Source organism: Anomalospiza imberbis, chromosome 12, assembly GCF_031753505.1.
Source record: "Anomalospiza imberbis isolate Cuckoo-Finch-1a 21T00152 chromosome 12, ASM3175350v1, whole genome shotgun sequence".
NCBI lineage: Eukaryota > Metazoa > Chordata > Aves > Passeriformes > Viduidae > Anomalospiza > Anomalospiza imberbis.
This window is the reverse complement of record NC_089692.1, coordinates 20483340-20509174: the sequence shown is the minus strand read 5'-3', so window position 1 is coordinate 20509174 and position 25835 is coordinate 20483340. Positions and strand designations below refer to the sequence as shown.

Below are 25835 nucleotides of genomic sequence, written 5' to 3'. Positions count from 1 at the left end.
TGGCAGCAGCTTCGCATAGGTTTACACTTACAATCAAAGATGTTCAAAATCTTACTCTACAGCATTTCTTGCAGCTTGCTTCTCCTACTTTCTGTCCCAAAGGTGCCAGTGTAACCCCCGGACGCTGGGAGTGACGGCGCTTCCCAGAACTTCCAGGCAGAGCCCGAAGGTGGCGGCATTTTCGTATGGAAAAACCAGAATTCCCTTTATTATAGTCACTGTACAGGCAGATTCTGAGCGCGTCGGTGACAGGCAAAGATTCTCCCCATCAGCTCCTCTCCCCAGCCGGGGCTGGGCAGTGCCCACACAAGCAGCAGCATTTCCCTCTGGACCAGAAGCCCAGCTTTTCTCTCCACTGCCTGCTAAGCAGCAGCAGCATCCCAGAAGTCACCAAAGCACAACTTTAGAAGCAGAGGAAGCAAGTGAAGCTTTTCAAATCTCACTGTACCCCATGAGCGTGGATCTTCATTTTGAATACTTTTATTACTTCCTAACCAGAATTCTCTCAGATTTGCAGAGAGGTATAGAATCACTCAAAAAAAAATAATAAAAAAAAAAGAACATACCAAACAAAACTCCCCAAACCCTGCAGTTTAAAAAGGCCGTTAAAATTTCATACAAGAATTAACAATGGGGAAAAGTTAGCAAATAGGATTAAGTAGAAAGTAAGTTCCTGTGTTTCCAGCGAAGGCTTTGCCAGATGCATCATCACATCTGCATGTGAGCAATTTTTCATTATTTATAAATGCGTAACAGGAACACGGCCAAGCTACAAACCAAGGAGTCCAACACACATTTAAAAAAAAAAAAAAAAAAAACCAACCAGGGAATGTGTCTTGGTTATAGAACAAAAGAATTCATTTTATCACTTGGCTTTAGCGCTGGAGAAAATGGCTCCTGGTGCGCTGAACCCCGTGATGAATGTGCCCCCTCCAGATCTTTATTGCCCCTGTAAATCACCGCACTGACAGCACTTAATAAGAAAGCTTTGGAGTGGGTTTGAAGTTTTGCTTTGTACAAATAAAATCTCATATTAAAGAATTTGCTAGTCCTCAAGGTGTGGAAAAATAAGTATGACTAGAACCTGTTGTGCTTGCTTTTTTTAACTGTTTGTTTCCACTATTATTTTTTAAATCATTTTGTAGCAAAGGGACCAGAATAGCATAAGGAAAATGGTCTATATTAAAATAAAAAATTAGAGTCAGGACTTACTTATTAAAACCCCGTATTTCTGATGTTTCTGTATCGTGTGATGTCTGTTCAGGGCAACAAAATCAGAGGCATAGATTATAAAACATTAAATATCTTCCATGGTGTGATATGACATGTTGACAATACTCCTGGTTTTTAACTGAAGAAAGTGAGGATTTGCTGTCCACAGTTATCGGTCAAAATTCCACTCTTTGAGAGAGGGCAGGATTATCAGAGTCACCTGCTACCCCCCAGGTGGGAACAAAAGGGTTTAAATCCCTTGGCAGCAACTGCAACAATATTCACAGATGTGGTCAGTAACGACTTCTACATATAAATATAATTTTATATATTTATACACACACAGCTCTGGTCAAGCACCCTATAAGGAAACAGAGAAATAAATTTTTACAACACAAATATTTTCAACAGAAAGTGAATAGACTCATTTATAATTAGAGATTTAATTGTTTGCTTTAGGGATGACATTCTAGAACAGATATTTGAGGAGGGGGGAATGGCTGTTTGGAGGAGCTCAGAAGCAAAGTGCAGCTTGGCTCAGGACATCGTGCACTGATAGACAGTGCCAGCACATCACTGAATTACACTTTAACCAAAATTAATCACAATTCATGTGGTGGTGGCTTTCTGTTCTGCTTCCATGATTTGTGTTATCCTTGCTCAATTCCAGGCAGCATCATTCCCTCTAAACCAGTTTATGGCACACCCTGGCTCAGGAAATCTTAACAGGAAACTACAGTTATTTGGACAAAGCTAAATGTATGTATAGGGAAATAAATGTATTTCCTGTTCAAACTGGGAGCACAAAGGTATTATGTGACAGACTATCAACAGGTCTGGAGGAAGTCCAGCTTCTCCTGACGGATAAAACATATTTGAGGAGGTACCTCAAGGAAAACACACACCAGTGGGTATGGTCTGTGAGGGTAGGAAAAATAAAGGAAGGTTTTTCCTTAAAAACAAACCCAACCACTATTAAAGGAGCACATTACTAAGAGTCCTTTAGGATTATGATCCAAAGTATCAGGTATCAATCTTTCCCAGCTGCATGGACCTTTCCATGGACCTTTTTCTACCTCTCACCACTGGAAAGAACAGCTGCAAAGGTGTGGCCCCTATGCCACCAGAAAGAGTAACCTGGCCAATGCACAACCCCAAACCAAGCAAAAGGAAGAGAGTCGGGGCAAAAGGAGGAGAATCAGGGCACACGTGGATTTGGAAGGAAGTTCCAAGTCCATCATGCCCCCGCTGAGCTGGACAGGGACCCAGCGCAGCCCCCTGCCCTTCCGTGGACATTCCCTGCTGCCCACTCCCCCTGCAGCTCACCGAGGCAACAACTGGAGCCTGCTTTAACGTTTACAGTCATTACTTTGATTTTTAAACTACTTCAGGATGGTTTCATCCTATTTCTCGAACTGGAAACCATTCTGAAACCTCTGAGAAGAGCTGTGCTTAAGTTTTGGGGGTTGTGTATGGGTTGGATTGGGGTTTATCACCGAAAGAAAAGCCCAGCAAATACTGCAGGAATCAGATCCCAGGTCTCCTCCTCCCTCCATCCCCACTCCAGGTGAGGCGCCAGTGCTCAGGGACGGTCCCAGCTCAGCACCCCGGAGAAGGATCCCCTCTCAGTGTGGATGTTTGCCGCTCCACAGCTCAACCACCTCATTAGCTGCTTTTTAATTGAGCACCAACACTCATTGCTTACTTCTCAGTCCTCTGATTAAGCACCACACTGCCGGGATCCCCAGCCTGCATCTGCCAGCTGATTAGCTCTAACTCTGATAATCTCAAACCCAGCGGGAAGGGAAGGGAAGGGAAGGGAAGGGAAGGGAAGGGAAGGGAAGGGAAGGGAAGGGAAGGGAAGGGAAGGGAAGGGAAGGGAAGGGAAGGGAAGGGAAGGGAAGGGAAGGGAAGGGAAGGGAAGGGAAGGGAAGGGAAGGGAAGGGAAGGGAAGGGAAGGGAAGGGAAGGGAAGGGAAGGGAAGGGAAGGGAAGGGAAGGGAAGGGAAGGGAAGGGAAGGGAAGGGAAGGGAAGGGAAGGGAAGGGAAGGGAAGGGAAGGGAAGGGAAGGAGCTGCAGTCCCTGGGAGCTGGCTCCGTTTACCCCTTTGCGTACAACATCAATTCCCCAAACTCCCAGCAACGCAGTCCAGAGACTCCGACGTGAAACGCGCCAGGTTGCAGAGTCATTTCAATAAAAAGCCACCACGGGTTGCTGCCATGCCCTTTAATTGTGAGTGCATCGCGCTCCGCGCGGCTCCCGCCCCTCTGGAGGCTTCAGAGCTGCCCTGGGAGCTGGAGGAGCCCCGGCAGCCCCGAGGTGGCTCTGTCACCGCCGGGAACAGCCCCCTGCCCCCAGTCCATCTCCTCGCTGTCCCCCCGTCACTGCCTGACATGATTTAACAACTCTAATTCCTTATTTAACGATGTCAAAGGTTTTTAGGAAATTGACTGTATTTCACCAACGATATATTTCTTCTCGATGACAGAGTGGTTAAAATGAATTTTAAACCAAGACAGCAAAATAAAGCAGTAATAAAATCAATAAAAGGTGCTTAAAACATTTCTTCTATTAGGTAATGGCATTTAAAATATCCGTAGCTTGTAATGGCACTTAGGATATGCCCGAAAATCAATGAGCTAAATTACTTATTGAACTAGTTAATTTGAGCATTGAGTTTTATATGTATATTGATAAAACAAGTGACAAGAACCCCGGCTGTGTTGGAATTCAACGGTCAGAGATCTCCCTCTGCTGGGAAAAAACCTCCGGAAACTACACTGGAGACTCCTTTTTTTTATTTTTTTCCTTTTTTTTTTTCTTTTTTTTTTAGCAGGAACACCAAAGGATGTAACAACTGAAAACTCCACGAGAGGTCTCAGGCTGGGCACGGTTTGTAAATTATTGGTGTTTTTGCCAAAATCCCTGAAGTTTTATGATGCTGAATGGCAACGCAAAACCTTCAATTGCACCCAAAATACCATTTGGTATTTTGAAATACCAAATATTACTGCTATATACAGAAATATACAAAAACCATGTGGGAGCAGTGTAAAAAATAAAGGGATATAATAGTGCTTTAAAAACTGTGAGATCACCCTCAAAAACTTTGATATTTTTCATGTTAGTAACTCCTCTGTGTAGACTCTGAAGTAACAGCCTCAGGTAATTCTTCCTTTACCTTTTTCTTTTTTTCTTTTTCTTTCTTTTTTTTATTTTTCTTTTTTTTTCTCTTTTTCTTTTCCTTTTTTTCCTTTTTTTTTCTTTTTTCTTTTTCTTTTTTATTTTTCTTTTTTTCTTTTCTCTTTATCTTTTATTTTTATTTTTATTTTTATTTTTTTATTTTTATTTTTATTTTCGTTTTTCTTTTTCTTTTTCTTTATTCCTTATCGGAAAAGACAAACATTCTTCCACCTTCTCTCCGTCTTTATGGAACCACCAGGATTAAGGGGAAGAAGTTGACAAAACCCAAAAAAATTGTTAATTTGCAAAGGGTTTATGCATCATGTATGGCTATATGAATATGCAACAGGCTGTTCCTTTTCAGGGTTGTTCCTTTGTGCACAAGGCATGGTTTTGGCAGCTCAGTGCCCAAAAACACCCGCACGTCCGTAATTCTTTGCTTTTCATTGTCTCGCAGTGTCCTGATCCTCATTGCCCAAATTTTTATTACTCTAATTTTATTACTATTTTTAATAACCGTTTTATTACTAATAAACTTTTAAGAGTAATTAAATTAATCTTAAAATTAAATTAAATTAAATTAAGTTAAGTTAATTAAATTAATAATATAAAAAATTAAAAAAAAAAAAAAAAAAAAAAATAAACCAAGTGGAGATCCCTGAGGCTGGGAAAGGCGAACGCCACCCGCATCTGCCGCGGGGGCCGCTGAGGGAGGCACGGGAAAAAGAGAGGAAAGGGGTGAAAAAAAAGGGGAAGGGGGGGAAAAAAGAAAGAAAGTGGGGAAAGGGGGAGAATAGAAGGGAAAATGAGGGAAAAGGGGAGAAGGGGAGGGAAAAAAAAGGGAAAAGGGAGGGAGGGGAGGGAAAAGGGGGGGAAGGGGGGAAAAGGGGGAGAAAGGGGAGGGAAAAGTGGGGGAAAGGGGAGGGAAAAGAAGGGAAAAGGAGGAAAAAGGAAGAGAAAATGGGGAAAACGGAGGGGAAGGGAGCGCTCCGCCGCTGAGGGCCGCTCCCTTCCCGCCCCTTCCCCGCCTCGGGGCGGAGCCGCGCCGCAGCCCAAGATGGCGGCGGCGCCCTCCCAAGATGGCGGCGGCACGGTGCCAATATGGCGGCGTTACCTCCTCAGGATGGCGGCGTTACCTCCTCAGGATGGCGGCGTTACCGCCTCAGGATGGCGGCGTTACCTCCTCAGGATGGCGGCGTTACCGCCTCAGGATGGCGGCTGCGGCCACCGTGGCCGGTCCCCTCCGAAGATGGCCTCCGAGCGCACCTTCCCAAGATGGCCGCGGCCCCGCCCCGGCCGGCGGCCGGCGCCGCCCCGCGCGCTGCACGCCGGGCGCTCGGGGCGGGCTGAGGGCGCGGGGCCGGTCGGGCCTGCTGCGGGCGCGGGCGGTCGGAGCGAGCGGGGCCGGGCCGGGCGGGCGCCATGCCGGAGCTGGCCGTGGACAGGGTGGTCGTGCACCCGCTGGTGCTGCTCAGCGTCGTCGATCACTTCAACAGGTGCGGCCGGGCGGGAGTGGCGCGGCGGCGCTGAGTCACGGCCGGGCCGGGAGCGGGGCCCTGAAGGAGCCCGGGGCCGGGAGGGGACCCGGCGGAGCGGGAGGGCCCCGGGGCCGGAAGGGGACCCGGTCCCTCCGGCACCCCGGGTAATTTGGGCCTAATTCCGCTCCTTGCCGCTGGTGGCGAGCAGTTTTAGAGCCGGGAATGAAGCCCTGAGTCGCAGGAGGTGGCCGAGCCCGCGGTGGGTGACACTGGGGTCGGTCGCTGCCCGCTGTTCGCAGCCGGTGTCGGGGTCGCGTCCCCCGTGAGTGACATCGGCCCGTCCCTGGGGACAGCATTGGTTCCGAGGGCAGCGGAACGCCCTTTTGTGGCTGTAAACACAAGCAGTGATAGCACAGTCACAACGCGCCTCTTCCACCCCCGCCGTGTCATCTCCGACACGGGGTGGGGGTCCCTTATCCCCTCCTCCCCGTTTGTGGCAGGGACTGACAGTCATTTTTCCTTTTAGAATAGGAAAAGTGGGAAATCAGAAGCGCGTGGTTGGAGTGTTGCTGGGCTCCTGGCAGAAGAAGATCCTGGATGTGTCCAACAGTTTTGCAGGTGAGTTTGGGTGTCCTGCCCTTCTCCAAAGCCACTGAATGATTTTGTGGATGGATTGTGTTGGGGGTTTTGAAGAAACCCTTGATCCATCCATGTACAAACCACCTCATATCCAACAACAAATGCGACCTGCTGTTGACACCCCTAAGTAAACCTCACTCCCCTTTAGCAGCCAAAAATACCCAAAACCAAAGCATTTCAATAAACATTTCAATTCAGGAAGTTGGATTCTTAAATGCTGTTGTTTTGTTTTATTCCCAGTACCCTTTGATGAGGATGACAAGGATGATACCGTGTGGTTCCTGGACCATGACTATCTGGAGAACATGTATGGAATGTTTAAGAAGGTCAATGGTGAGTTGAGATCTTCTGACAGTCAGGGATATGCTCCCAAGAACTTTCAGGGCTGTGGAAAAGGGAATTCCTATTAATCACAGAATCCTTAAGGTTGGAAAAGACCTATAAGATCATCAAGTCCAACCATCAGCCAGCACCGTGTTCTCCACTAACCATGTCCCACATCCACACGGTTTTGAGCGCTTCAGGGATGGGACTTGCTTCTCAAGATGTCAGATGCGCAGGCTATCAGACCCTGAGAGCCACGCAATTAACAGAAGCTGTTAATTACCAGTGAAGGGGCCAGGAGAAACGCTGTGGGTCAGTCGCGGTGATGAGCGAGTGCGGTCCCTGCTCAAGCCATGGCCTTGCAGTCCACTTCGCTCTCCTCCACACAGATCAGACCCTCACCCTCGATCAGCCCACCCAGTCTCTGCCCAGGTCTCTCTGCTGGGGCCTCCCCCAGTTCTGATTCCAAATCCTTTCTGCTTTTGCTCAGCCAGAGAAAGAATCGTGGGGTGGTACCACACGGGCCCGAAGCTGCACAAGAACGACATCGCCATCAACGAATTGATGAAGAGATACTGCCCCAACTCTGTAAGCGGGGCCACCTTTGGCCCGTGGGGTTGTTCTTGTCTCTCTTTCCCTAAAAGGGGCATCTGGGAAGCCTTGTCCCCACCCTTTTTGCTGGTGATACAGCTGTAAAGTGATTGAGGAACTGGGATCAGGAGGTTTTTGAATCATCGTCTCAGTGCCTGAGGTTACACCTCTGAGCAGCCTTGTGCTGCTGCTGAGGAGGGAAGAGCTGGCTTGGGCATTTTTTTCCTACTCAATGACCAAAATCCACTTTTCTGCGCGTTTTCTTTCTCCCCGAGGTGCTGGTGATCATTGATGTGAAGCCAAAGGACCTGGGGCTGCCCACAGAAGCCTACATCTCCGTGGAGGAGGTCCATGATGTGAGTGTTCGCTCTGCGAAGTGCCACAGTCACGGCTGGCAGCACTTGGAGGCTGTCACTCGTGGTGTCACTGGCTGCAGGTGCTCCCAGGTGTGCCCAGTCATTGTGGGCCTGCCCTGAGCAGCTCACTCCTCGCTGAGCCCCACGCAGACAAACAGCACCCAGCAGTGAGTCACTGCGATGGTTGCATTTAAATTATTCTGGATGCCTATGAAATACTGGATCTTTTTGCCTTTTCTGAGGCCTTCACTGCAGAGCAGGAGCTGCTCTCCCAGAATGCAACAAAGTTGGATCAGGAACGAGAGAAACAATTGTGATATTTGGATTTTCCATTGCTCCCTCTGGGCACAGACTAGCAAAAGGCAGAAATGGGAAGTTAGCCAGTGCAGGAGAGAGTGCTGGGGCAGTCAGTGACACTGATTAAATCAAGGACAGCCCAGCTAGAGCTGTTCCTCTCAGATCCCTTGTGGCCTGTGTAGAACTGCTTTTCTGGTTTCCTTGGTGCAATCCCTGGTCCCCTGGCTAAAATCCCCTATTTGTGTGTCCCTTTAGGACGGCACGCCCACCTCCAAGACCTTTGAGCACGTGACGAGTGAGATTGGTGCTGAGGAGGCCGAGGAAGTGGGTGTGGAGCACCTGCTGAGGTGAGGGGACAGCTCTGCTGGGCCCTGCCACGCTCCCAACGGCGTTCCCGGTGCCACTGCCCGAGGAGCGCGTCGAACACGTGGCATAAATCCCGGGAGCCTGGATGCCATCAGCCCTTGGCCATTCTCACACAGCTGGAAAGGTCCCAAGGGACGGTGCCCAGCAGGGTGAGGTTCTAATCCCAATTCTCTCTGGGTTTCAGGGACATCAAGGACACCACGGTGGGCACGCTGTCCCAGCGGATCACAAACCAGGTCCACGGCTTGAAGGGACTGAACTCCAAGCTTCTGGACATCAGGAGCTACCTAGAGAAAGTAGCCCTGGGCAAACTCCCCATCAACCACCAGATCATCTACCACCTCCAGGACGTCTTCAACCTGCTCCCAGACGTGAACCTGCAGGAGTTTGTCAAGGCCTTTTACCTGAAGACCAATGACCAGATGGTGGTGGTGTACCTGGCCTCGCTCATCCGCTCCGTTGTGGCCCTGCACAACCTCATCAACAACAAGATTGCCAACAGGGATGCGGAGAAGAAGGAAGGACAGGAAAAAGAAGAAAGTAAAAAGGAGAGGAAAGATGAGAAGGAGAAAGACAAGGAGAAGAGCGATGGCAAGAAAGAGGAGAAAAAGGAGAAGAAGTAAAAGGTGTAGGTTTTTTATTTGTAAATTAAAAATCTTGTAAACTAAATCCTTGGTGCTAGGGTCTTGTATGTTGTGCTCAGCACTCTGCTGCTCCTCACCCAGGCAGGGTTGGGGGGAGCCATGTGGAGGCTTTTGATTCGATTTGATTATGCTGTTACACAGCACTTCTCCTCCCCGCAGTGTGTCTCTGGGGGTGTTGAGGCCTCAGCTCACGCACACTCTGCTCTCACTGAGCATATTCCCATGTTCCAGGGCTAATCCTTTGCCATCAGCCAATTTTGCGCACCACAGCCATCCCTGTTTAACTGGGATGTACCCCAGTTGGTTAACTGGGATGTTTTAACTGGCTCTGTGCCCCAGCTCCTCGCGGTGTGACACAGCTGGGATGTTGTCACTGCTGTCACACGTCTGTGCCAGCCAGGCCCCAGCCCGTCCCTGGGGACAGCGCTGGTGGCCCTGTCACCCCTGGCTGGGACCCCGCAGCTCTAGGGGGTGCAGGAGGCTGTGAGCCTGGGGGGGCACCGGGGCCATCACCGCTGACACAGAGCAGGCAGGGACAAAATCTGTGGGATTTGTGATCCCAGTGCTGAGCTCCGGCTGGCCTTCTGGCCCTGGAGCCCCAGCCCTGCACAGACCCCACCCTGGGAGCTGGGAGACACACCCTGACCCGGGACAGCGACAGGAGCCAGCACACAGGCACACCTCGGCAGCTGCTTTGTCGTTTATTGCACACGAAGCCGCGCGGGGCAGGCGGGGCCGTGCGGAACCGGCCGGTTCCCAGCCCGGAGCCGTTGCAGGGTCCCGTCTCCACAGGCGCCCGGACGCACGGACACAGAGCCGCCGGGTCTGTCGCCCGCACGCGGGGAGGGACAGAAGTGACAGCCAGGTGACCTTGCCCTCACTGCAGCCTGTCCGGCAGCAGAGGGAACACAGGAGTGTGGGCAGAACCCGGGATCCGAGCACAGGCCGGCAGGGCCCCAGCGGTGCCCGGAGCCCCCGGGGCTGCTGTGGAGCACCAGCTCAAACCCCATCATTTAAATACAACTGCCCAGGGGTCACGGGCTGCACATCGGGACACGCCACGGACACCCTCAGCCAGGCTCTGCCTCCAGTGGCTGCGGATCTGGCCTGGCAAGGGGCTGACCTGGCGCTCAGACTGTGCACAAGAGCCCCTCAGAAGATCGTCTTGGGGGTCCCTGTCACTGTTGCTGAATGCTGGGTGCAGGATGGCACCCAGAAGTCAATCTGAGAGCCGTTTTCCCCCTCACCTGCCACCACCAAAATGCCGTGAAAAGGCATAAAACACGAGGGGGAAGAAGAGCCCCTAGCAAACACGTAACTGTGTCTGCGGTGGGGGGCTGGGGAGCCCCGGTGCCCCCTGTGCTGCCCCCCAGCCCCTCTGCGCCAGCCCTGCCAAGCTGGGCAAGCCAAGCCCTTGTGTCCTCCTCTCCGTCACACCTCGGGTTTCCTTAGGGAGGGAAACACAGCCTCGTTCCCCCAGGGCCGTGTCAGTGCAGACCTCGCCCAGGAACAAAGCCGCAGTGTCCACAGGGGCCCGTGCACATCCCGGGGAGGGCTCAGCCCTGGGCACCGGCCGGCAGCGCTCCGGGAACGCCCCACAGCTCCATCACTCCTGTCCAAACCCTTCCGTCTCCTCGATGGCGTAAAGCAGCTTCTCCTTCAGCTGTTCATAGCTCTTGTAGGGAGGGAGATCCAGGCGGTTGAAGCTGGGGAGAGAGCGGAGGCTGGGACGGGCCAGGAACAGCAGTCCCATCCCCCGGGACCGAGAGCCCCGCGCAGCCCCGGCCAGGCCGAGGGGCAGTGACTTACCACGTGTGACTCCGTGGCAGCCACGTCTCTTTGCCAACTTTATCGATGCAGAATTTCTGGGGCCCGTTGCTGCCTGTTAATGAAGAGCACAGCAAAGCTCTGTACACGACCAGGAGCTGGAAAAGAAACCCCTCCCACACACACACAGATCCACCATCAGGGCCCTACAAGCCCGGGGTCACACAGGGCATTAATCCATGGCAGCAGTCCCTGCCTGTTTGCAGAGAGGATGTTCAAAAAACAAAGGAGGAAGCAAAAAGCAGATTCACAGCACAGAGGGGCAAGAGCACCGTCTCTGAGCACGACAGTTCCATAGCAAGTGCTAAAACTCATTGATCTGTAAATCCTCAGGGTTGTGTGAGTCCATCCAAGAGTTTTAAAGGACTTGGCACAGCAAGTCTGAGTCACTGAGGTGGCTTTTTAACACGTTGGGAATGCCGGAGAGGTTCCAGGGGGTGGAAGAAGCTAATATGCCAGCAAGAACAACTGAGTGGGTTAAGCAAGCTGGTTGGCTTGACACAAATGCCAGGAAAGTCAGGGGAAAGCTGGTATAGGCCCCAAAAAGCAGTAAATTAAAGGAGGAGTGGAACCACACTGTGGTTTTCTGAAAAAGAGGCTTTGTTGCACAAGAATCAAAATTGAATCAGAAATCCAATCTCATTCAGACTGAGCTCGCAAACCAGCCCGACGAAGTTAACCCTGGTGGGACCCTTTGGTCACGGCCGAAGAACGGGTGTGGAAATGGCACAACACCAGAGCACTGTGCTCAGACCTCACAGCTGCTTTCCTGCTCACGTGCTGCCCTGAGCTCTGAGTGGGGACAGGGACAGGAAGGTGCCACCCCCCAGGACACACCGATGAGCTCAGCAAAGCCCCCGACGGGCAGGCGGCAGGTCCCCGTCACGAACTGCAGCAGCCGGATCCTCTTCTCGTTGTCCATCTCCTTCACCACCTGCAGCAGGAACGCAGCAGCTGAGTGGGATCCTGGTTCCATCCTGCAGGATGGCTCCTGCCGGGGCACCCCACGCCCTCAGCTGGGCTCAGACTGACCTGCCAGAACCACTGGATCTGTTTGCTGTTCTTGGTGTAGTGCCTGTAGATGGTGTTTTTCTGCCAGTCGTTCATGTCGATCTCCTGCATCCCGCAGAGCATCAGCTGGGGACAGGGGATACTCAGCAGGGGACAGATGGGGCCCTGTGCCCATGCTCTGAGCACCAGCCTCTCTGGTGCCAGCCCTCACCTGGCCCAGGTGCCAGCACTGAGGTGTCTGGCACAAATTCCTCCCATCCAGCGGGATGTTCTCTTGCCAATGGACCCAACGAGGCACCCCCAGACCCAACACCCGGGGCTGTCATCAGCCGATGGGCACAGAGCATGAGCAGGGTCACCACGTGCCACTTTCCATCCACATCCCCAGCCCAGGTGCCAGCTCACCTCCAGCTCCTTCTCGTCGAAGTAGCGCAGCCACTCAAGTGGCACCACCTCGTTGAAGCCGTCCAGGAACGCCTTGGTCTGTTCCTCCACGCCCCGTGTGAACCTCCAGTCCGTCAGCAGCCTGGGGAGGCAGACGGGGTCGGCACAGAGCCAGCACCGCTGGCCTGGCACGGGGAAACCCCAGGATCCCTCCCAGCAGCAGGGAGGGCCCTGGGAATGTGGGGAACGGGAGAGGGGCTCCCTCAAAGCACCAGGGCTCCCCTCAATTCCCACTGGTGGGTTTCTGTCTCTGCCCCCAAACCCATGAGCAGCATTCAGCCCCGACAGAGGCCTTAGGAGCTCCAGGGGTGCAAACCACATCCCCTGGCTGGAGCTGAGCTGGCCCTGGCAGCCCCCAGGCCGGCAGGGGGAACAGCCATGGGATGGGAAAGCAGCCTCAGCCTCTCTCCCCTCTCCTTTTTCCTGAAAGTACTGGCAACTGCCCAGCCCGCAGCAATCCAGACCGCAGCAGAGCTCGGCCAACCGCGCCAGCCCGGGCTTGTCGCAGGCCACGTAGCCCAGGGAAGCGGCCACGTCCCAAGCCCCACGGTCCCACCCCTGCAGCCGGTGGGGGCGGGTGCCTGACAGGACCCCTGGGACAGCCACTCACATGATGTACTCCTCCTTGTTCTCCTCCGTCACACGGATGCTCTCACCACCCTCCTTCAGCTCGTGGGTGGTCACCTTGCCCAGGATCTCCATGTCCTGGATGAAGTACAGCTCCAGGCCGCACTCCTCCAGGCTGTTCTCCCTGTGGGGGACACCAGGATGTGATTCCTGATGGAGGCACCCAGCAGCAGCGGGGGGCTGTGGGGAGAGAGCTCTGCAGGAGGGAGTGCAGGGCACTCACTTGGTCCAGACGATGGAGTTGTAGAACTCAGGGTCGATGGACTCCAGGTCCTTCAGCGTCGGGCGCTTGTTCAGCATCCGTTTGTAGAAGGGCAGCGTGAAGCCGGTATCGATGAACTTCCCGTGGTACAGAGCCTGTGGCAGGGAGGGGACACCAGGTCACAGGGGACCCTGAGCCGCAGCCCTGGGGCAAGACGATGCTCCACCCTGGGGCAGCCACGGGGCAGAAGAGACTCATTCAGGGGTTCCTGAGCTATGGCACTTGCTCCTGGCTGGCACACACGGAGGGGAAGGGTGGGCTGCCCCAACAGCACTTCCCAGGCCGAGTGGGCTGCAGCCCCTCTCCCTCCCCACGGCAAATTCCACTGCATCTCCCTCTCCCCTCACAGCTCTATTAAGAGCACTTGTTTAAACAGAGCTGTGCTGTGGCTTCCCTGAATCCCTGGCTTCCAGGAGCCTCGAGGCAAAGGCAGCCAAAAATAATGCAGACGCTTGTCTAGAACGGCCCAGCGGTGAGTAATAGTCTGGGGTTTTATTGGTATCCTGCGAGGCGGGGCAGGGCAGGGCAGGACAGCGGGGCCGGAGCCGCCTCCGCGCACACCCCGCGGGGCTGCGGGCCAGGGACCCTTCCCCGGGCTCGGGGAGCCCCGGCAGCCCCCCTGCCAGCCCGGGGCACACTGGCCTTGAGCAATCCGAGACAAACGGGAGGAGCTGCTCTGGAGCTTGGGCAGCTGGAAAATCTCACACTGCTGGGACTAAAAATAGTCTCTGGAGCTGCAGACCCGACAGCACCTGGGGTGACAGCCAAAGACCTGGAGCCATCCATCCCCGCCACAACTCCTGGGAAACCAGGTCTCCTCTGGCCCCACAGCCATTCCGTGGATTTAAAACACATCACCCCACAGCACCCCCTTGAAGGCCCATCTCCCACTGATCCACAAGAAGGGGCAAGAAGGGGCTCAGGGAGGGCAGCAGTGCCAAGCCCAGCACAGCCACGGCACGTGGAGCTGCCCCTTGCCCTGCTGACCACCCTGTCCCCTGCTCCGCACGGGGACACAAACCCTGGTGCATGCCCCAGGCTCTCACCATGGCGATGAAGCGGCCGATGAAGCGGAAGTAGGTGAGGTGGTCGGGGTTGATGGAGGAGGCAGGGTTGATCTGTAGGCAGTAGTTGTTCTTGCCCGCGTACTCAAAGAGGCAGTACATGGGGTTGAGCACCTCGTGGGACAGGAGGAAGAACCACTCCCTGGAAGGAGACAAGGGGAACACGGTGACAAGCAGCTCAGGGAGGGGACAGTGCATGTCCCTGCACCAAGTGGGTGCCCACCTCCTCAAGGTGCCAGGCAGGTGCTGGCGTGACTGGGCGAGGCTGTTCCCCTCCCCGGGATGCTGTGTGGGGCTTGTGAAGTGTTTCTGGAGACACCAGCTTGCTGCAGGCCCCACTCAGAGCATTGGGAACCTCAGCAAGTGCTCACACAGTCCCAGCTGGGCTGCCCCACACATACACACTCCCCCGCGTGCACCCAGTCCCTCCGCACGCGCTGCCCCGGGAGCCCCACGCCAAGCTCGGGACAGCACCATCCTGGCTTTGCTCCCCCGGCCGTGCAGGCAGACAGGAATCCTCAGACGTGGAGGCAGCCCCGGCATCCTGTCCGTGGTTCTACCCTGTGGTAGAACAGCATGACGTAACCTACCATAGGGTAAAACCACTGGCAGGACACGGAGAGAGGTGGAGCAGGAGCAGGAGCCGGGGTAGCAGCCTCACGAAGGGCAACAGGCGAGCGTGGGGTGGCATCGGGCAGGGACACGCCAACCGAGCTCCAAGGAGATGTCCCAGGTGAGCCAGAGGGGGCTCACAGGGACACAGGACCCCCTCCAGCCAAGCCACAGCCCTGTGGTAACATCATCCCAAGGCAGCAGCAGAGCTGCAGAAACCACATCACACCCTGTCTGCCCTGGCACACGCTGACTGTCGGGGAACACCAGGGCCTGTTTGCTGCAGAGAGATGAGGCCACTCAGCCCATCGCCCCCACAGCTGGGGGCAGCAGGGGAGCCCCAGCTGGGTCCCCTGTGCTCTCACTGCCAGGGACAGGCTGGTGCAATGCTTTCGGGGTGCTCCACTGCTCCTAAAAGCCAGCTGCCCGTTTGAAGGCCCCTGGACTCCTGCGCTCAAGGGCTGGGAGCCCTGAGTGCAGCTGCCTTGTGCGTGCGCTGCCCACAGGACACAGGGCACAGGCAGGGCATGGCCCTGTGGCCCGGCAGGCCACGCTCACCTGGCGATGCCACCGTAGTCCAGACCCTCCTCCCCTCGCATGATGATGTACAGCCGGCGCCGCAGGTCGTACGGCTTCATGTTCATGATCTGGGGACGAGCAGGGCAGTGTCACCGTGGCCGGGGCCAGCTCCACTCCTGCCCAGCTCCACAGCCCCAGCACCTCCTTACCTGCTGGAAGGAGTCCTCGAAGAGCGTCTGCCGAGACACGCTGATCTTCACGTGGCTGGGCAGCGCGTTTGACTGCAGGCAGGGCAAAGGCTGTGTGAGGCTGGCACGGTTCTCCTCACCCACAGCTGCCCACGGGGCTCAGGGCACCCCCGCAGCTGCCCACAGCCGCTCTACTCACGTGGCACAGGAAGCGGAACTGGTGGTACTTCCAGCGAAAGCTCCGGTCGTACGCGCCCGGGGAGCCGCCGTGCTTGCTCCTGCCAAAGCAGCAGGGCCTCGGTCACACCCCGTACCTGCCCTGAGCAGCCCCCGCCAGAGCCGGGTGGGATGAGGGCCAGTGGGGAGCAGCTCTCCTCCTCAGAGCCCACACGAGCCCCCAGACGCGCTGCTGGGGCTTACCCGGACTCGAAGCCCGGGCGTGGGTCCTTGAAGGTGGTGGTGCGGGTGTTGTGGTCCACGAAGTACCGCACGCTCTCGTTCGTGTACTTCATCTCCCAGCCCGGCGGCAGCGGCGGCTCCTGGATCATCCTGCTGGCAAGGAAGGGCTCACCAGACCCTTCACCAGACAGGCCCTTCGGGCAGTCCCCCCCTCAACTACAGCTCTGTGCCAGGCAAAAGGCAGGATTCATGGCATGGGACTGGCGAGCAACTGCCCGCACCCCGGGAGAGGAGTCCTGCCTGGGCAGCACTCCGGCCACAGCACGGTCAGAGCTTCCCCCTCCATCTGTGGGACACATGGCCTCAGGGCAGGCCAGGGCCCTGCTCCCCCCACGGCCGCCTACCCCTGCGTGCGAGGGTCTTCCCACTGCGTGGTCCGGGTGTTGTGGTTCACGTAATACACTCGCCCATTGTCCTGTCTCTTCTCTAGGAGAAAAGGGAGAGAAAGCGTTAGCTGGAGTCCTGGGAACAGCCCTCCCCTTCCCAGCTCACAGGAAATTTGTCAGCTCACCCATTCCACCTCCCTGGCTCGTTTGGAAAAGGCAGGATAAACCCCACGCTCCTTGCGCGTGCCCGAGCCGCCTCAGCCCGGCAGTGCCAGCGTGCGGGAGGTGCCAGGGCAGAGGCCAGCGCTGCCACTGCGCTGCCAGGCGGGCACAGGGGCTGTGTCAGCCACACGCCCTCGTGGCACGCAGCAGTATCCCTCCACATGGATCCACAGGTGCTTTCCCAAACTCCCTGCATGGCCTTGCTCCAGTGCACACGTGTGTGAACACACACACCCTGCCTGTGCTGCACACAGACACAAACAGCTCCAGCACACACCCCAGCCACCCCTGCACACACCCCCTGCCTCCCTGGCACGGCGTGTGCCCCGCACCTCCTCCTCCTCCTCCATGTGCTGCATCACTTCCCCGTGCTCAGCCCTGCACCATGCAGGCAGGGACACTTTGTCACCTCCCTGTCACCCTTCTGGCCGGTGCCAGCCCCTGGCTCCATCTCACTCCTGGACTGTGGGCAGCAGCCCCCAAATGATGGCCAGGACTGCATCCATCCCAGGGATCCCATCCATCCTGGGAACCCCCACCCCACGGTGCTGTGCCTCCCCAGCCTGCCCAGCTGGCACGGGGATGGGTCCCTTCTCCTTGCTGATGGAGGGGGAACACCCAGCAAGGGCTCCGCCACCACCCCCCTCAAGACAATGCCCCTGCAGACTGCCTGAGCAGCCTTGGGCCCTCTCTCCTGCTCCAAGCTCCCACAATTTTAACCCTTCTCCTGCTCTCTCTGGCACAGCACAGCCCAGCTGCACCCACCAGCATCCCAGCCTGCCCTCTCCAGGGATGCTCTCACCATGGAGGGGATCTCTCTGTCCTGGGGGTGGCACAGGGACTTTTCAAAATGTCCCAGCACACAATGCTTGGGCCATTTGGGGATGACCAGCTCTGGTCCTGCCAGCTCTCAGCCCTGCTCCAGACCCAGGCAGAGCATCCCGGGAGGCAGCACAGCAGCAGGAGGGATCCCTGCTCACCAGAGGAGAGGTCCAGGGACAAGCAAGGACTTCCATCCCCAAGTTGGGGATCTTCCCCAGTCCAAAGAACAATCACAAGCACTTCTGCATGCAGCAGCTGAGAGAGGCTGGGAACTCCTCCAGGAAAAGGGGAAGGCAGGGGGAAAAAAGCTGAATTTCACAGAAGAGATCGTGCTAGCCACAGGCACTCAGTCCCACGTGCAGCCGAGCACAGGGAGTGCTGGCTCCATGGCCACCCTTCACCCTTCCCCGTAAGGCCAGGGATGGGAGCGAGGGAGCTGCTGGAGCACGGTGCTCCCCGCGGGATGGGCAGGGTCCTGCCGCGGGGACAGGAGTGTCCCCTGGGGCATGCAGGGGCAGGTGAGGCGGTGCAGTACTTACCCCAGCCGGGAGGAAGGGGCCCCAGAGGATCATTGTCGGACGGGGCTCCGGAGGACTAGAGAGAGCAAAAACACGGAATAAGCCCCAGAGCCGGGATGCCTGGGAGGAGCAGAACACAGAGGTGAGCCGGCCAGCGCCGCTTCCACTCGCCTCTCCTTGGCCCACAGCTCCCAGGAAACTAAAAAAAAAAAAAAAACTTGCACACTCAAGGGGGGTTAAAAAAAAAAAAAAAAAGAAACAAATAAAAGCAAAAGGAAAAAAAAAAAAAAAAAAAAAAGCCCAGAAGCTCAGCCTAAGCAGGGGCTGGGCAGCCGAGGGGCAGCGGGGCAGGGGCTGTGCCGGCCGAGGGCAGCGGACGGCCCGGAGGGCTCCGGACGCGCGCGGCTGCGCCGGCGTCCCCTCCACATACACCTCCAGCCTCCTCCAAGAACCACACTCAAGAGGGGAAAAAATATCGCAGGCCTTTCCAATGAAATCATTCCCACAAGCGCTGTCCACGCCCCGCGCTTCCTGGCGGGATGGCGGCCCCCTCCTCCGCGGGCAGGGCCGGCGTGCGGGATGCGCTGCCCCGAGCCCGCGTTCAGCCCCGGCACAGCCCCAGCGCACGGCCCCGCCCGCCCCGCACAAAGCCGCCTTCTGCCGGGCCGGGCCGTCCGGCCCCGCTGCGGGCAAACCCCGCCCCGGCCCCGCTGGGCGCCCTGGGGATGGACGGGCCCCGGGGTCCCGGGCAGGAGGGGGCCTGGAAGGGCTTTCAATGGTTAAACGAGTCGTTTGCCCAAAAGGTAAAAACCCACCGGCTGGAGCGGGGCTGCGTCCCAGCTTCCCGCGCCGGGATGGATCCCAGTCAGCCTGGGCGCAGGGAATGCCACCCGCAGCCAGAGCCGGCCCTCCTGCTGGAACCGGGCCCTCGGGGTGCCCCAGAAAGGCACCAGAACCTGGGTGGGTACAGCTGACGGCAGCCAGCACCCCGAGGATGGCTGGCACAGTCTGTGCCCCTCCGAGCTCTGTCCCTTGTACCCAGCCCCCGTGCCAGGACTGGCGTGGCCAGCACAGCTCCGACTTGGGGCCGTGTCCACTGCCTCCCCGCCAGGACAGGCTGCCCACACAGACAGCCGAGTCGTGCCCAGGGGTACCACCTCACTGGCACCTCGGAACAGCTAATGAAAGCTACCAGGGCAGAGCTCCAGGCAGCTCCTGCAGCTCCCCACAGCCCCTGGGAACGACCTGGCCCCCGCGCCAAAGACCCTTTGTGCAAAGGATGTGGCACTGGGGCATCTGCCGGGAGAGTGGTCCCTGACTTCACCCGAGCCCCCCAAACTGTGCCTTTCCCAGGCTCTGCCCCACTGCTCATCACACCCATTCCATCCCCTCCAGCAAGGAGGGCAGAGGGATGCTGGAGGCGGGAGCGAGTCAAGCAGAAAGCCCCTGTGGGGCAGGAGGCAGAGCAGGAGCCATCTCTGCTGGCAGCAGAGCTCGAAACAAAAAGTACAATCGTTTCATCAGGCTAAATTTGGAGCCCGAGTCCCTCCCTCGGCAGAGCGTGGCCAGGGCGAGTCGCAGGGCCTGGAGCAGCTCCAAGGCTGGCGCTGGCAGGGAGGAGGGACGCGGGAGCCCCGCTGGGCACGGTGGGAGCCCTCCCAGGGGAGCCCCTCCACTGGGCTCTGGCCAAGGCAGGGCCAGCACAGCAGTGGGGGTCCAGCTCTGCCTGTGAGGCTTGGAAGGGTTGGAGGGACATCCAGGGAGGGACAGGCAGGGGGAGGAGAGGGGCTGAGCTGCTCCCGCAGCCCCGGGAGTGGCCCCGGCTGTGTCCCACACAGAATGCACTTTGCACTACACCCCTTCCCAGAGAGCAGCTGAGCTCCTGGATGGAGCCCCGAGCTCGCTCCAGTCCCAGCTGGGACTCCTGGCTTTCTCTGAGGAGGTAAAGTCAATGAGAAGTTGGTCCCTGTAGGCTGCCCACCTTCCCTCCACAGCTGTTCACCTGAACCACGCAGGTTCACCCCTGCATGGGGCCGGATCGCTGCTCCAGGAGGCAGAACTGCTCCAGTCCAGCCCTGTCCCATGCACTGCTCTCCCTGCAGCCCACAGACACCAGCGCTGCTCAGGTCAGCAGAGGTGCTCACCCCCCTCAGCTGGGTCCAGATCCACGGCAAAGGTACAGCCAGGACAGGTGTGTTCCCTGCCCAGGAAAAGAATGGTTGAGACCATTCCCTGAGCAAGGAAATGCAAATACTCAGCCCAAACCAGGAATGGGGGGAAGCAGCAGAAAAAGCAGGAGGATGCTGGCCAAGTCTAGCTCGTTCCCTGCACTCTCTGGTCCCTGGCTCCTGCAGCCCTCTCCACTTGTACCCTGGGCCTGCAGCTCCAGGACCCAGCCACTCTGTCCTCAGCCCAACAGAGACCGGGGGAGGGGCGAGCTCAGGCCCCAGAGCCTCCTGTCCTGCTACACACCAGGCTGCCACGGCTCCCTCAGCTCCGACAGCAGGTTCTTCAGCCCCACAGGTCAGCAGCAAGGCTTGTCTGATGGGAGCCACAGGAGAATGTGTGGCTGTCCACACTGGCCCTGCGGAAACCTCGGGGAGAGGCTGCTGAGGACACCTCCCACCACCCTTCAGGGCCATGCAAGCTGGTTTATAAAAAGCAAGTCACTCCCCAAAGGCCTCTGCAGGCAGCTCAGAGTCTGTGAGCTCCCATCCAGGCACTGCTCTGAGCTCACACAGCCCAGCAAGCGCCTTCCCACGCTCTGTGCTGCCAGGCAGCCCCAGTGAGACCAGCGGGAGAGGCAGGTGAGACCCTGGCACCACCACGCCCGGCTCTCACCTGGTACAGGAACCTCTGGCTGAACTGCTGCATGGCCCCTTGCAGCTGGTTGCGCTGCGACTGCCACTGCTCGTAGTTCCTGACGTACTCGGCCGTGGGGCGCTGCCACGTGGTGGTCCGGGTGTTGTGGTCCACGTAGTAATACCTGCCTCGAGGATCCACGCGTTTCTCCCACCTGGAAGCACCCAAGGAAGTTGTCACTGTGTGGCTCACGCCGCTTGGGTCCTGCGGACTGACACCCTCCAACACGAGGGCTCCGTGCCCAGCTCCAAAACCACCGCTTTCACACCTAAAGGGGCTCTTCTGGACAAGGACCCACCAAAAGGAAATACAAAGGATGAGTAACTCCTCGAGTAGCTCCTGCAAGGGCACACGAAGCCTGACAGGATGCTGGGACACTGCTGGAGCTCCCACCAGGATGCCGTGAACATCTCCCCAAGACAGCGAGCGAGCCAAGGCCTGGAGCCCCCGAGCCCCTTACCCTGGAGGAAGGGGTCTCTCCCACGTCGTGGTCTTGTTGTTGTGGTCTACATAGTAGACTCTACCATTCGGCAGCTCCCGCTGCTCCCACCTGCAAGGAAAATAAAACCATGAGGCAGGTGATATTTGCTGGCACCAAGAACATCCAGAGAGCTGCTCCCTGAGTCAGGGAGCCCAGCCCCTCACATCCCTGGCATTCCAGCCTTTATTTGACAGGTCTGTGTGGCAGCTACTGGGCCTCCTCGATGGAGACTCTGCGAGAGGGGCTGCAGCACTCTGCTTCCTCAACAGGCATAACTGCAGCATAAACTCCTAATTTCCCCCAGCAAGGTCAGCAGAGGATTTCACAGAGGGTCAGATTTATGCCCTGTGTTTCTGATGTTTTTGTTTGGTTTCTCTTAATACATCTCCAAAGGGGAGTGTTTGAGATGGGGCTGGGATCTCTCCCTGGAAGCCCTGGGCTTGCTGCTGACAGCTACAGCTTAAACACACGTGTGGCCACGGTGCTTGGGCTGGGGTGGCCCTGAGGACAGCCCAGGTGACAGCAAGCCTGGCTTTAGAGGGCCACGCTGCATCCATTCTTTGTGTGAATTCATTCATGAATTTACCCTGGCAAAGGTAAATGCTCTGTGGAGCCCGTGCTCTCTTGTCAGCTTTTATCCTGCAGCAGAGGAGGCGAGCCAGCAGCTGCTGACAGATCAAGTGTTCTCCTGCCTCACTTCTGCTCCCACAGGCCTCTCTCCCCATTCAATCATCTGTCTCAATTAATCACCACAAAAAGCTCTAGGAAATTAATACACCAGCTTCTTGTGTGGCAGCAAGGGAGCCAGCCCAGGCTGGCAGGCAGCAGGCAGCCCTGGGGATGGAGCTGCTCCGAGTGCTGGTGCCCCACGGCCTGGGCTCATCCCAGCTCAGCCCCACAGCTCCAGGGACAGCAATGCCATCACCACGGCCACACACCTGCAGTGACACAGGCATCCCGGACAGAGAGTCCAAGGCGGGACCTGCTGTGCCCCTGCAGTGTAAGGGTGAGGGGCTGCCAAGCCTGACACCACCCAGTTTCCTGGTCACAAACCATGAACTTGGTGCTTCATGAGCATAAAAGCACCAGGACAGGTAAAGCAAGAGTGAAATCTCTAAAGAGAAAATCAGCACAGCTGGGGTGTCCTAAGACATGAGCAGGCCTACCCCATGAGACAGATGGCAGAAGGTGCCCAGGCACTTTTAGGGCAGTGGAACTGCCCTGGGCAGCTCCTCCAGTCTCATTAACAACGGATTCTCTGATCCATACAGCTCTGAGGACTGGGTAGGTACCACTCCTGCAGCTACAGAGACCAGAATTCCCACGACGAGAATTCCCCCAGGTTTCTGGATCCCTCTGGGTGCACTCGTGACTGCAAAGAGCCACGTGGGATTGGGGAGAGCTGCTGGTGGTGGCAGCTACTGCCTGATGTCCCCTGTCCCCACCTCACCCCCTGTGAAAACACTAATCAGCCCACAAACTGCTCACCAGCAGCTCCTGGGTGATGAGAGGAGTGAATCTGCTGAGGGCTGGCTCACCCTGTGAGCCAGTGGTGATGAACCGTGGTTACTGCTGCCACACAGGGATGGGGACAATGGGGACAACCCATCCTTGCCCAGACCACCTTGCCCAGCTCCACATGACCCCCAGCATGGGAGATCCATGGTTTTGGGAGCTCTCCCCACAAGCACCACAAAGCACCCGACGTGCCAGTCCCTGCCAGCTCTCCTCCAGCTGCCCACAGGCTCTCGATGGCCATGGATGCAGGGAGCCACAGGCACTGGGAAGTGGCAGAGCTGAGGCAACCCTGCAGTCCAAACAAAACGCCCTCCTTACGTAAGAAACCACAGCCCCGTGGGTCCTGCCAGGCAGCATAAAGCACCTCTTTGTGCGGGCAAGGCAGCGCCACGCACCCCCCACCCCGGCCGCCTGTCCCACACGGGATCATCCCTGATAGGATCCAGATGCAGGAGCCAGCACCCCCCTCCCCTCCCTGGGCTGCCAATCCGCTCAGACAGCCCAGCAGGAGAGCTGGCACCGCGGGCTGGGACCCCCGAGGCACCACACACGCTCCCGGCTCCAGGGGAACACTGCCCAGAGGATGTGAGGGAGGTTTTGGGCACTGTCAGGCTGGAATTACTCAGAACTCCTTCCAGCCCTCTCCAGCCCCTAGGACAGACTCCCAGTTGTGTGAGGGATGCCTCTGAGCCACCACACCTGGTGCAGATGTTGAGACACAGAGATCTGAGCGCAGCACATCGCTCGGGATCCCCACATGAACCCAACCGTCTGTCACAGCCCTGAACGAGCTGGGGCCACCCTCCAGAGGCTGAAGCGAGTGCTCCCCACGCTCCCAGGGAAGGAAGGAGACACTCAGAGACAAGGGCAGGGCTCAGGAGGGACGTGCCTGGCAGCTCTGCAGGGGACTTTGCTCCTGGAGTGGCAGAGCAGGAGCCAACCCCTTGGGCCCTGCAGTGCTCTCACAGCCAGCCCAGCAAGGGGCTCTCCTGCATCCCCATCTCCTAAGCTGGGCCCCAAACCACCAGCCAGAATAATTCCGTGGTGAGGTGAGCCCGCCAAAAAGCAGCCTCCCTGGATCAGGGCTCACGAGAACTCCAGCAGCTCATTTACACCACCCCAGGGACACAGTGCTGTGCAATCCCAGTTCAGCAAATCCCCCCTAGCCCAGGACCTGCTCTGGCAGCTCCCTGGAAGGGCTCGCACCGTGGAGACCTCAATGCATCCAACTCCCCGCTCACCTTCACCCGGGAAGGCCTCGACCTCTGGTCCCCCTGCCCAGGCCAGCACAGCACAGGCACAGCTCGTGCTGCCCTCTTTCCCTCTACACATCCCACAGCCAGCACAGGAGGTGCTAATCAAAGGTGTCTCCAGAGATCCAGATTCCAGGAGCTCAGCCTGGAGAATGCCCCACTGCCCCTCCAGTGTTCCTCTCCATCCAGCTCCCAAGCACAACAGCTTTATCCTCCTCCCTGCCCTGACACACTGATTCTCTGGTGTGGGAGCTCCACAGGGAGATGGGCAAGGAGGACATGGCCACCTTTCCATCTGGCTGGGCCAGGTAAACCCAGCCTGGTGCGTCTTAGAAAGCAGTGCCCGCAGCCTCCGGAACCCGCAGGTATCTGCAGGCTTCCCCGCCCCGGCAAAGAAACAACAGCCTGTTTCCAACCCCAGGTGGGGAAAAGCAGACCTTCAGTCTACCTGGTAGGAGCAGAAAGGGGTATAAGCTCTGGCTGGAATAAAGGCCTTTTTGAGAGCACTGGACTTTTCCAGCTGCCTGGAAACAGGAAGCGCCCAGGCCAGGAGAACAGAAACCCTCACAAACCCGCATAAAGGCACAGTGAGCCGTTAACCCTAATTACCTGTGACTGACACGCGAGCGGGCCCTGACCTTCCAGGCATCGCCTCAGCCAAAGCAAAATAAACAGCTCCCTTCATCCCAAACACAGGCCATTTCACCCCCCGCCCAGAACCCAAGGGGTCTGACCCAAGGGGAGAACGGTGCAGCTGCAGCACACTGGGGGCTGAGCCCAGACCCCGCCTGCTGCCCCCACCCCGAGCCAGCAGCTCCCACTCCCCTCCAGCCCCTTCCCAACGTCCCCCGGAGGAGGAGGAGGAGGAGGATGAGCAGCATCCGCACCAGGGAGAATGAGCACCACTACTCAAGGGTCCTGCCCCCCTGTCCCCAGCAGTGGCCAGTGCCTCTGTGGTGCTCCCAGAGCATGCCCATGCCCTCCTGCTCAGTGAGAGCTCCCTGAAAATCCACGCTCAGTCTCCCGGGCGTTCTCCTCTGACTGATCCCTCGAGGAGCCCCGTGAGAGCGGAAGGCTCTGCTGCTCCACGGGCACAGAGATGCCACCCCACTGTTCAGCACCCCAAACACCCAGTGGGCACAGGCCAGACCCCGGCCCGGAGCGTCCTGGCCAGGCAGGCAGGACAGGGAGCACCGGCTGTGCCAGGCAAGGGGCACAGGATCCCCGGCACCTGCCCCAGGCCCTCCCTGTTCTGCTGAGCACCAGCACGCCCAGCAGCTCCTGGGGCAGCACCTTCCCTCCCTGGAACAGCCTCTGCTCCCAGCACACAGCAGTGCCCCAGTCGGTTGCCGTCCCCCTCCCCGAGGGCCGCAGGCAGAGCTTACCCGGGGGGCAGAGCATCCAGGGCGAGCGCGGCCGCCCGGGCCGGGGGGCCGCTGGGGCCCGAGGCCGTCTCCTCTGCCTCTCTGGAGCCACCCAGGGCAGGAGGGGCAGGGGCAGCGGAGCCCTCGGCCGTGCCCGACGCCGCCGGGGGCGGAACGCTGGCCCCTGCTGCCGGCCTGTCCTCATCCACGTCCACGGCACCCACGGCGTCCCCGTTCACTGCAAGGCAGAGGGCGGGAGGTCAGCACGGGCAGGGCGCTGAGGCCGGCTGATCTTCCCGGGAAGCAGAGCACGCGGTGGGTGACAACCCAAGCACGGCACTCTCAGTGCTCCCAGCCTGCAGCAAAG

General features: G+C 57.6%; 2 protein-coding genes across 4 annotated transcripts in view; one reads left to right on the top strand and one right to left on the bottom strand.

Annotated features, from left to right (window-relative positions):
• WWP2 (WW domain containing E3 ubiquitin protein ligase 2) overlaps positions 1–25835 on the bottom strand; it is a 119084-nt gene that overhangs the window by 76588 nt on the left and 16661 nt on the right. The window contains exons 8-24 of one of the 3 annotated variants that reach the window (XM_068203289.1): positions 25490–25706; positions 21313–21402; positions 20832–21006; positions 18012–18066; positions 16447–16528; positions 16064–16195; positions 15843–15921; positions 15665–15736; positions 15495–15583; positions 14307–14466; positions 13222–13355; positions 12982–13122; positions 12333–12453; positions 11949–12053; positions 11754–11850; positions 10899–10971; positions 8752–10795 (exon numbers count right to left, since the gene is read on the bottom strand). In XM_068203289.1, the coding sequence (XP_068059390.1) occupies positions 10696–10795; positions 10899–10971; positions 11754–11850; positions 11949–12053; positions 12333–12453; positions 12982–13122; positions 13222–13355; positions 14307–14466; positions 15495–15583; positions 15665–15736; positions 15843–15921; positions 16064–16195; positions 16447–16528; positions 18012–18066; positions 20832–21006; positions 21313–21402; positions 25490–25706 (1922 nt within the window). In that variant the 3' untranslated portion in view covers positions 8752–10695. Of the gene's footprint in view, positions 1–8751; positions 10796–10898; positions 10972–11739; positions 11851–11948; positions 12054–12332; positions 12454–12981; positions 13123–13221; positions 13356–14306; positions 14467–15494; positions 15584–15664; positions 15737–15842; positions 15922–16063; positions 16196–16446; positions 16529–18011; positions 18067–20831; positions 21007–21312; positions 21403–25489; positions 25707–25835 lie in introns of those variants that run through there. The other 2 variants (XM_068203290.1, XM_068203292.1) reach the window with 2 other exon arrangements.
• PSMD7 (proteasome 26S subunit, non-ATPase 7) lies at positions 5693–9114 on the top strand. Its single transcript, XM_068203294.1, has 7 exons — positions 5693–5890; positions 6399–6490; positions 6752–6844; positions 7326–7423; positions 7702–7782; positions 8335–8426; positions 8630–9114. Exons 1-7 carry the CDS (start codon positions 5817–5819, stop codon positions 9066–9068), a joined length of 969 nt encoding a protein of 322 aa, XP_068059395.1. The 5' UTR covers positions 5693–5816; the 3' UTR covers positions 9069–9114.

Bases quoted from the DNA above. Each gene is read 5' to 3' on its own strand.
- PSMD7 (XM_068203294.1), top strand. From the start codon at position 5,817: ATGCCGGAGCTGGCCGTGGACAGGGTGGTCGTGCACCCGCTGGTGCTG. The intron at 6,491-6,751 runs GTGAGTTTGGGT...TTTTATTCCCAG, and splicing joins TGTGTCCAACAGTTTTGCAG to TACCCTTTGATGAGGATGAC. The intron at 7,424-7,701 runs GTAAGCGGGGCC...TTTCTCCCCGAG, and splicing joins AGAGATACTGCCCCAACTCT to GTGCTGGTGATCATTGATGT.